This window comes from Trichogramma pretiosum, unplaced genomic scaffold (genome assembly GCF_000599845.2).
Source record: "Trichogramma pretiosum strain Unisexual culture from Peru unplaced genomic scaffold, Tpre_2.0 scaffold56, whole genome shotgun sequence".
NCBI classification, from domain to species: Eukaryota; Metazoa; Arthropoda; class Insecta; order Hymenoptera; family Trichogrammatidae; genus Trichogramma; species Trichogramma pretiosum.
In genome coordinates this window covers 954,433-965,153 of record NW_019641680.1, presented here as the reverse complement: position 1 = coordinate 965,153, position 10,721 = coordinate 954,433, and the positions used below count along the sequence as shown (strand labels likewise).

The 10,721-nt window shown below is 36.5% G+C and overlaps 3 protein-coding genes across 12 annotated transcripts; 2 read left to right on the top strand and 1 right to left on the bottom strand.

Annotated features, from left to right (window-relative positions):
* Nucleotides 1-109: 109 nt before the first annotated feature.
* On the top strand, nt 110-1,798 carry LOC106654888 (replication factor C subunit 5). Its single transcript, XM_014374997.2, has 8 exons — nt 110-258; nt 323-387; nt 459-586; nt 660-822; nt 893-1,052; nt 1,122-1,333; nt 1,407-1,484; nt 1,551-1,798. The coding sequence occupies exons 1-8, from the start codon at nt 203-205 to the stop codon at nt 1,703-1,705; spliced, it is 1,017 nt and encodes a 338-aa protein (XP_014230483.1). The 5' UTR covers nt 110-202; the 3' UTR covers nt 1,706-1,798.
* A 97-nt stretch (nt 1,799-1,895) lies between these two features.
* LOC106654887 (methylosome protein 50-like) lies at nt 1,896-3,697 on the bottom strand. The gene is made up of 4 exons (XM_014374996.2): nt 3,406-3,697; nt 2,871-3,210; nt 2,629-2,801; nt 1,896-2,568 (listed from the first exon to the last, which is right to left on the bottom strand). Exons 1-4 carry the CDS (start codon nt 3,527-3,529, stop codon nt 2,129-2,131), a joined length of 1,077 nt encoding a protein of 358 aa, XP_014230482.1. The 5' UTR covers nt 3,530-3,697; the 3' UTR covers nt 1,896-2,128.
* A 114-nt stretch (nt 3,698-3,811) lies between these two features.
* On the top strand, nt 3,812-10,651 carry LOC106654889 (vesicle-associated membrane protein/synaptobrevin-binding protein). 10 transcript variants are annotated; one of them, XM_023460968.1, is made up of 8 exons: nt 6,275-6,292; nt 7,040-7,104; nt 7,193-7,419; nt 8,792-8,950; nt 9,027-9,136; nt 9,585-9,770; nt 9,857-9,955; nt 10,027-10,651. In XM_023460968.1, exons 3-8 carry the CDS (start codon nt 7,359-7,361, stop codon nt 10,198-10,200), a joined length of 789 nt encoding a protein of 262 aa, XP_023316736.1. In that variant the 5' UTR covers nt 6,275-6,292; nt 7,040-7,104; nt 7,193-7,358; the 3' UTR covers nt 10,201-10,651. The 10 variants fall into 10 exon arrangements, with proteins under 10 accessions (XP_014230495.1, XP_014230496.1, XP_014230493.1 ...); XM_014374998.2 differs by lacking the exon at nt 6,275-6,292 and adding an exon at nt 6,331-6,498; XM_014375009.2 differs by lacking the exons at nt 6,275-6,292; nt 7,040-7,104 and adding an exon at nt 3,812-3,895.
* The last annotated feature ends 70 nt before the right edge of the window (nt 10,652-10,721 follow it).

Below are 10,721 nucleotides of genomic sequence, written 5' to 3'. Positions count from 1 at the left end.
CGAATAGAATTCCCAAATAAAACAAAATAAGGACGTCTGACCGTTACCAACGTAAAGAGCGAAATTTCGAACTAAGTTTGGCGCGCCTTTTTTCGCTCGCCGGCTGCAGCAGTAGTCGATTCAATTCTGCCTTATAACCTGCCGCCGCGCTGTAAACATTGACATTAGCCACATATTTATTAGAAAATAACAAATAAACAAAATGTCACCGAATTTGGACGATGATCCCAAAACCGTGGTGTACCATAGTTTACCATGGTGAGTTGCGATTTAATTTCTCGATTCCCAGTTTGCAGATAAAGTTATTCTCATCTTCTTTCAGGGTAGAAAAATATCGTCCAAATACTTTGAACGATCTCATTTCGCACGAAGAAATCATAAAAACTAGTAAGCTAATCTTTTATTTTTCAATAGTTTGTTTATCTTTTTCTTAAATTTTTCTACAATTTTAATTGCAGTCAATAAATTCATCGATGAAGATCAGTTACCACATTTGTTATTGTATGGACCTCCTGGAACTGGTAAAACTAGTACTATATTGGCATGTGCCAAAAAACTTTACACCCCTCAACAGTTTAGATCAATGGTAAAATGATATTGGTACTTTAATAGTAATATATAAATAATAAATTTTTTAAATAAATTTATCAAATATTCAGGTACTGGAACTAAATGCTTCTGATGACAGAGGTATTGGTATTGTTAGAGGACCAATATTAAATTTTGCTAGCACAACTACTATTTACAGATCAGGTTTCAAGCTTATCATTCTTGATGAAGCTGACGCAATGACAAATGATGCACAAAATGCATTGAGGAGAAGTAAGTCTTATTATACTTTGATTTTTCATTTGAATCAATTCCAGTAAATCCACCATTCACTTTTTTCCAGTTATTGAAAAGTATACAGACAATGTCAGATTTTGTATTATATGTAATTATTTGAGCAGAATTATACCAGCACTTCAGTCCCGTTGTACAAAGTTTAGGTTTGGACCTCTAGGTGCTGAACAAATTTTGCCACGTTTAGAATTTGTTGTCAAAGAAGAAAAGTATGAAGTTTATCATCAATTTCAATCAAATGATGATACATATTTAATTTTTTTACTTTTTATTTACAGTGTCAAAATCACTGAAGATGGCAAAAAAGCACTAATGACCTTGAGTGATGGTGATATGAGAAGAGTAATTAACACCTTGCAAAGTACTTGGTTGGCATATGGCAATGTAACTGAACAAAATGTATATTCATGTGTTGGTCATCCTTTACCAGTGGATATTAAAAATATACTCAATTGGCTTTTGAATGAATCTTATGAATATGCTTATAGCAGTATCCTTTTAACTGAACACAATATAATTTATAATAAAATATTCTATGTTTAATCCTTAACTAAATAATTTAGAAATTCAAGATTTGAAAACTAAAAAAGGGCTTGCTCTGCAAGATATTTTAACAGAACTGCAAGTTTTGGTGAATCAAAGTAAGTGCATAGAAAATCTTTTCAAAATATTTTTTGCATATTAAAATTTTTTTTTTCAATTTTCAGTCGATTTTCCTGATAATATACTTATTGATCTTATTGTTAAAATGGCTGAAATAGAAAAAAGGGTTCTTTGTGGCTGCAATGAAACTGTTCAATTAAATTCTTTAGTTGCTGCATTTATGAAGCCTCGTGAAATGGAAATACCTAAAGATGATTAATTATAAATTGTATGAGGTATTGCAAGTAGTATTAAGTTTTTCAATTGTTTTTAAAAAAAAAGAAATAAAACAAAATATTTTGTTGCAAAATTATTTTTATTTGGTACTCAATTTTTACTTTGTAACTGTACATTATAGCTTTTCTTCTATATCACATCTGAAAAAGTCTTAAACAATTATGTCATAACAATTCAAATGATATGAAATCAACAAAAAAATTACTTTATATTTAAAGCAGTCATTATTTATACATTAGAAAGAAATTTATTCTAACTAAATTTAAAAAATAAAATTAAAAAAGTCTGTCCAGTAATGAATAAAAAAAAGTCTTGTTGCATTTATCTGTTTAACTTAACTGTTATCAAATTATGTTTTTAAACTATACAAAATCTTTTTATTTGGAATAGAGAAATCTAGCATATATTATTCATCAACTTGAACCACTTTAGTTGGTGAGCTTTCAGGTGTAAAACTTTCAGCTTGAGAATTTGCAGTATATGGAGTATGTCTAAGAACTGTGAAGTCCCAAGAACATGTGAGCAAATCATTTTTGTGCCATGCAAGATCTCTAACAAAATCATCATGACTCTCATTTTCATATAAAATTTCTAAACTATTATCCACATCAAATACTTTAATGTTTTCAGAATCACAACAGCCAGCTAAATGAGCTGGTTTATCAGGATTAAATGATAATTTATGTACTCCTCTAGAAAATTGAATTGAATTTTCAAGAGCTTCTTTTGAATGCCGAATATCAATCACAGTTATGCTACCATCCTGTGCTCCTAGAGCAATTATATTACCATCTATAGGCTTCCATGATACTGCAGTAAATCCACAATGAAATTCATCCCACAAACCTTAAAATTTTAAATAATCAATAAAACATGCCATATTTATAAGAAATTATTTATACTAACCTGTAGCAGGTTTGGCTTTTCTGGTGTCCCATAAAAGTACTTCATGATCTAATGAAGTAGAAACAAATACTTCATTGCTACCTGGTTGAGTTGCAACACAAGTAACAGCATCCAAATGTGCAGGTGAGTATGAATGAGTAGCTACCATGTCCTTGGTATCCCAAACTTTTATACTAGAAAATTATTCGCAATGTAATTAAGCTAATTCAATTATGATATTTTTTAATAGTTATAATCATTACCTTGAATCCATTCCTGCAGTGACAATACGACTGTCATCTTCAAATTTTGAAATTGAAGTAATGCTGTCATCGTGTTGACAAGAATATCCTATGCAATGTAAATCTGTCTTCTTCGTGACAGGATTGTAGTTCAAATTGAATATTTGCAGAAGGCCGCTATCTTCGCCGATAGCAAAAGTGTCAAATTTTCCCAAATAACAGGCTGCCCGAGCTCCGCTCTCAGTTTTGATCGAAGTCAAATAATTTTCATGACTGAAATTGTCAACATTTTTATGATACCATAGAGAACCACTCCAGTATCGATCTTGCATATTACTTGCTCCCAAAACCAGGCTCTCATCTGCAAATTCATTGATGAGGATACAGTTTATTTTTCGCTCGTTTTCAATGGATAAAAAAATATTCAAAAATGTACAAAGATACTTTGATACATCTAGATTAAGATGGATATAATTCATACATTTTATAGTAATTAAATACTTAATAGTTTGAAAAAGCCGGTATCCTTCGTGATCTAACCTGCACAGCTATTTACCTTTGTGAATAATCAAGAATTCCAATTGTTTATCGAAGCCCGGTTGTTGATTCTGCCCCGCGAGACTTCTATAAGCTTCGGCATTGGCATTGGGATCGATCAAGGGACTCGGTATCACTTCCATCTTCGTAAAAACGTCGACTTTGCTCGAGGTTACAAAAAGAGTGTTTTATCAAAATTTACAACGCACAACTCGTAGTAATACGGCACACGCGGATGCGTACGATATTTCGCGTACAAAACAGCGCGGAGCAGCACACGTGCAGGGGCAGAAGCAAAGAGAGAGAAACTCGCAGCTATGTTATAATCCGGAGCAGTGGGCTACAGGTGGATGTATTCTATATAGGCAAAGTCTGCTGCTGCTGCTGCTGCGCGCGCTTATAGTTTCGCAGTCATCGTTCGACACACTATTTAGCGAGTTTCGGAGCCATCGATTGCAACGGCCAATATATACGCTGCAGCCACAACAATAACAAGTAACGACACGAGAGTGAGTTAAATTTAAGTTGTTTCGATTGCCCGTATTAGCTGTGCTATCTATCGGGTATTCAATTTTGATCGTTTTTTCCAACAATTATGCCGTGTTATCGATAATAATGGGAGTCGCGGTGCAGTGACGCAACGACTTTTCGCCTCGCGACGAATTCTTTGAATTGCATATTCATAATGATACTCGATGGCAATTGGCGTGCGCGCGTACACCTAAACCTTAAATCATCGCGCTCAGGGGCGCGGAGAAGCCTTTTTCGAATTGTTTACTCCGACGGGCGAACGCGTAGAGGCGTTATAATTAGCTGTAAGTGAATTTCAAATCGATCCTAATTAATCGAGCGTTAAGTGGAGATAGCGCTCCGAGCGAATTGTCGCGCATTGAAATGAAAATGCGATAGACGTTCGATCGAGTCCTCCGAATTCGTTCGAAGCTCGAGAATAATCGTTACAAATCGTTCGACTGACAATTCAAAAAAAAATTCGTAAAACCGTTTGGTTCGTCTGTCTCTCTTCGCGTGTCTTGGACGACTATTCAATGCCTTATTGATCGTCTTACTGAAAATCCATCATACGCATAAGAGAATCATTGACGAAGAACAAGTAAAGATAACTCGGAGCGAGAACTGAGTTCGTGCATTTGGATAAAGCAAAGTTATGAGAATAAAAGCTCGTATTAATTAATTTCAAATAATCTCAAGACAACTATGCAAACCATTGTGTAATGCAACATAATTTGGCACGCACGAATTTTTTGTCTCGTACCACGCAGATTTATGCTAAATAAGAGCCACGGCTCTTGGTGCAGTTCGAACGTTTTTTTTTTTTACTTTGCGCAACTACTATTCTCAGGAAAAAAGTATCGACCGTGACGCGTGAGTAATCACTTTTGAGGTCATTTCCTTTTTTAAACGGCTATATATATGTGTGTGCCATTAAACTTGGTGAGCTTGTGGACGCTCCCCGGCCTGCGAGAGGTATAACACATACATTATGGATCGCTCATATATACACTATAATAATATTTAATGCGGCACGAACACAATTTAACGGCCCTCCTCGATATATACCTATATATATGATCCGACCGTGAATATTATAGCGCGATTAGAAGATTATTTGCGCGATTGTGCATGTGCGTTCGATTGTTAAAACGGCGCTCAATGCTGCTGTGTATACACAATGCCATACGACGAAATCGGTCATTTTTTTTTCTCCATAAACCGAACGCGTGTCGCAGTTATGTTTCAAGACACAGCTGCACATGCAGAAGAATCGACGACCCTCGCGCGAGATTATGTATAAAAAAAAACCTTTCCGCCCTCTTTGCGTAATGCCTCTCTCTCTCGAATCGCATTATATACTTGTTGGCCGCGTTGATCGATAGTTTCTCACGCATTGTTTAACTCGTTCCAAAGGTTGTTTTGGTTGTCGTAAATAAACGGAACGGAATTCGCCTCATCTTCTCTTCGCAAATGAGCGAAATTAAGAATATAATTTTTTTAAAGTTTTTTTCTGAGAAATGAAAAGCTTTATCAAGTTAGATGATTTTCAATGAAAAAAATTCCACTTTTCCAAGATAAAACGCGTTGCACAAAGCCTCGGCTCATTTCAATTAGCGCGATCTTGACTCTCGCGGGTCCGCAAAAATGTAACATTCGCGGCAGTCGACTGAGGGCGCATGCGTTTCGACCAGTCACGAAACATAAACGGTCGTCGTCTCGTCGCTATCACAGCTCACGGGCGCGCAGCAGCCGCGGCGGCAACCGAGAGAAATTGGAAAAACAGCGGAATACCGTCGTGTATATAACGTCTCGCGCGTGTATACATATACCGTATATGTGTGTGCGTAAATGTCAGTGGATTAGAGTATCGTGCTTGAGGCTGCTGTCGCGCGTTCGGTGACGAGAGTCACACACCAAGTTTTTAAGGCTGCAATTGTGGATTGATGCCCTGTACTGCGCGCGACGCGACGAGTCACTACTCGCTACGGGTACAACAGTGTTGTATTTATATACATATATATAGGTAACGCAAAAAAACATATATACACAGTACACGGACAGACGGACGTCACAGATCGCAGAGCGACGAGTGTAATCTTATTGGTCGGTTTGCACGAAGAGATTCGTTATAAAATATAATTTTGTTTCTCGTCTACACGCGCGCGCGTTAACCATACAATATACACTACTTACGATCCAGCGTGTGTGTTTGTTCGTGTGTTCGTGTATGTGTGTGTATGTGCGTTGATGCTGACTGTACACTTTGAGTAAGCATATACATGTGTAATCATATATATAAGCGTATCGTGTAGTCAGTCAGCGCTAGCTCTCTCGCGCGAATATATAATATCTATATAGATCGAGCTCTGTTGGATTTGTATCCGTGCGTGCGTGTATGTGTGCTTCGTGAATTCATATATACACACAACAGCAGCTTACAGCAGCAGCAGCAGCAGCAGCAGTAGTAGCAGCCAGCCCGACTTGTGCTACTCGCTGCGGCATTGAGAGACTGCCACACGACCAGTACTCGATAATAACCCAAGTACTTATTACAGCTGCACCGATAGTTTTGCTGCGTGCCCGCGTTGACAATTCTTAAGTACGTGCAGCTTTTGTAACGTAACACGAGCCAAGACATAAAAACATTATATCGTAAGCAGCAGCAGCAGCAGCTACGGGGCCCAACACGACTGCCTGCCCGCGAAGAGTCGTCGGAGTAAAAAATTTTTGGTGATCATCCTCGTGATAACGAATACATTGTTCGCGATATTTTGCGCGAGCCGTGTAATCTCAAAGTTTTTGAGTCATCCAGTCGTCGACTGTCTGTGTGTGTGTGTGTGCCCCGGAATATATATATTTAACGACGGCGAAGATCAGTTTGTCTGCCCCATTGTCGCGATTATTATTATTACTTTTATTATATATTCCGAGGCACTAACCCTGCCACAGAGAGAGAGTATTTATAGGTATAAGGAGGAGGAAGCGCGAGTCTCGCTGCTGCTGCTACTGCTGCTACTGCTGCTCTTGCTTATTTATTATATACACACCATCGTAATAATTACATATAATATCTCAAAAACCTATCGTGTGTGTATCGAGTATAGTTACAATAAGGCCTCTCTTTTTTTCTCGTGTTGCAGAGATCGCACCTGTGTGACTTTGGTGTGTGTGTGTGCGTCGTGCGTGCCTTCTCGTCTCACTGTCTGTCTGTCTCTTTCTCTCCCTCAACGTATAAAGATTATCCGCTCTGCTGCGGTTAATTTATTATATTATTATTGCTCTTGTGTGTGCAGTGTGCCGAAGTTGAACGCGACGTCTCCTCTCGTCAGCTGCGCCGCCCGAGGTATACAAAACGAAGAGAGAGAGAAACACACATCGTCGTCGTCGTCGTCGTCGTCGTCGAAGAGTCGTAATCCTATATAGATCGCCAACGACAACTACTACACACTCACCGACACAATGTCCAACAAACCAGAACAAGTGCTTATCATCGAGCCGGAGAACGAGCTTCGATTTAGGGGTAAGTGATTATCGACGATACTTTTATTTCTATTATTATTCGTCGAATCTGCCAATCCGACTCTCTCTCTCCTCCAGCCTTCCCGCTTCCTTCCTTTGTCTTTCGATGCATCGTGCGTTTCGTTTGTGCCTTTCGTCGTCGTCGTCGTCGTCGTCGCGCTTACGTCTTCTTCGACGGCCTCGCACGCTCGAGTCGACTGTGTGTCTCTCTCTACAATTTCATTTGCATCTTTCTCGCGCTTCGTCGCTGTTTTTTTAGAGGGCTTCTTTTTTACTTTCTCTCTCTCTTGCGCCTACGCCAAGTGTTGCTGCATTTCCCTTCGCGGAAAACCGCAGATTTTAGAAAGAGTGAGAAGAGGAGCATCGTAAAAAGAGAGCCAGCCGACGATGGCCATGATCACGAGGTCTCCATTTCGATCCAGGCGTGAAATTCGGCTTCGTTGCATTAACTCGTTGCTCTCGAAGAGGGCCAATCTCATTACGCCCTATCGCTGAAACTCTAACCAATCCCGTCCCGTCCGCCTGCGGTCTGCTGCTTGATTTTTCCCGAGAGTCGCGCGATTCGCGTGCGAGCGCCAAACGGATTGTTGTTGACTCGATTGTACATTGGCAGTGCACACAGGCTCTGTGTGTGTCCGTGTTGAGTGCTGACTATCGATGCTCAGCCTGGCTCTTCTACCTATACCTACCTTTCTTCTCTCTTTGTATTCTCGTCTTTTAGACACACGAGCCACCGCGCGCCTCTTAAAAAGATACGAACGTCTTTTTGACGTATTGATTTAGCCAACCACTCCAACTATCTTGCCAGAATGCTGGCTTTTTGTGATTCAAAAGCCGATATACAAGTCTTCCTCACACTTCCTATGTATACAAAATTATTCCCTTTCTCTAATCAATGCCAACTTACATGCACGCTATATTTATCTTCTCAATGGTTAATGCTTGCAAAACCAATGATGACTCAAAACTGAAAAAGTGACTCAAAACTTCCTATTTCATATTTTGGCTTTTAGATTATCAATTTTGATACCATTTTACTTGGTACTTGTACATTCAAATGAAAATAACAACATATGTTTTGATCAAGTAATTATAACTTTTTACTAGAAACCAATTGAACTTTTGACGATTGAAGAAATTGTGCGTAGTTTTTTTAACATTGCTCAACATTTATTTAACTTTCACTTGTAATCTTGCAATTAACTGATTTATAATTTTGTCTAAAACATTCAAACTATCGATGTATCATGCATTGAAAATTATTCATGTTGGTATGGTTGAACGCAGTCAATTCAAACATGTATAGTAAAAATTTCATTTTATATATTTATTTTTCAATAGTTATTTCATAAATTTTTTGTAATCTTCTGCAGGTCCATTTACAGGAGCCCCAATCGCTTCGTATATGAAATTGACTAATCCAACTAGTGATCAAAAAGTATATTTTAAAATTAAGACCACAGCTCCAAAAAGATATTGTGTAAGACCAAACTCTGGTCTTATCAAACCAAAAGAAATAAGTGAAATTGCAGGTTTGTAACTTTATTGTTTGCAGCCTTTACAATGTACTGAAATATAAAAATTTTCTATCACATAAATATGTTTTAGTGTGTCTTCAACCGTATGACTTTGATCCAAAAGAAAAAAATAAACACAAATTCATGGTTCAAACGATTGTTGCTCCAAATGATGATCCAGATGAAGATCTGACAGAAATTGTAAGTAAATATTTTATTTCAAAACCTCTGAAATCATCTTTAGTAATATACGAATGAAAAAAATGTAATTTTTTTACTATTCTTTCTTACACCATTGGTGTAAATTAATATATTTTAAAGTAAATTCGTACTTAGCATTGCACTCTTGAATGATTAAATTTTGTAAAGATTTGTCATTTTTGTGTATGATTCAATGTAAAATTGATTCAAACATATTCATGTTAAAGTACCTTAAGCAAGTTATAAAAAAGATACCTTTGTATTTATATCTTTATACTATTATCGCTGTACTTAAAATCTCTTTTATAAAATTATTAATTATTTAAAGTAGAAAAGTGAATATTAATCAAAATTGATTCACATAAAACAATTTTCACCAATATAATTTAAAATTATCATTTTTCATGTTGGATTAACTTTTGAATTGACAATTTATTGAATATTTCAGTGGAAAGATGTTAAGCCTGATCAGTTAATGGATACAAAATTAAAATGTGTTTTTGAGAATCCTACTAATAATACCTCTACATCTTCAACCAAAAGTAAGACAGTTAATTCAGGAGGCAAATCAGAACCACTTGCAATCGATGACAAAAGCAAGGCTACTGGTGATGCACTGAAATCATCACCAAAAGTATGTAACGATTTCTGCAGAATTCAAATTTTAGAAGAAGTGTTGATAATACAAGTTTCATCACATTAATCATTTATTTTTTTTAGCCTGTTGAAGCTGAAGAAAAATTGTTGAAAGCTGCACAAGAAGTTCACCAATTGAGGGTGGAAGAAAGTACTCTTAGACAAGAAAATTTGATGTTGAAGGTATATTATGGTTTTATTTTTTCTTTACAAAAAACATTTTCAAGTATTAACTGTTATTGATTGTTTATTAGGAGGAAGTTTTGAAATGGAAAAATGCTGCTTTGGGAAAAGATGTTAGTTTTGCTTCAGTCTCAGGCTTGACATCACACCATCATCCCAGCAACCCTATGTCAATGTCTACCACCCAAATCATCATTGCTGTAGCCATGGTTTTGGTTGGATTTTTGCTGGGAAAAATGATCTGAAAAGTCTTTAACTTACTGTAAAACATTGACACGTTTCACCTCCTTTAATTTTCTTCATTTTTATTAGCCTACTCTATTTGACATTCTAAATACCATTGCACTACTATATGAAAATTAAAAACGAAAATTCAGTTACAGATTTAATGAATTTAAACGGTCAATAAGTTGTTTGTAAAAGAATTATTGATTTTTATAGTGGTATAGTGAGATGGTCAACATGAGATACTTACACATTTTTGCCAAGCCAATATTCGACAATGGCGGTTGAGAAAAAGGAAATCCTTTTATGAGAATTTCAAAGCTATAGTATTAAGGTGAATGTTTACAGTTTGTTTCGTTTTTGTTCTTGGTGTTATGAATTTAAGCAAAATGTGAGTGATTTATCATAGACTTGTAAATGTTTTTTTAAAACAGTTGAGAGGACTAATTATTAATAAATCTTTGAAATTTATGACTATTTCGTTATTTAATTTGTTTTCTACACTTTTTTAAATTAGCTTTGCAATCGATAATTAAAATGC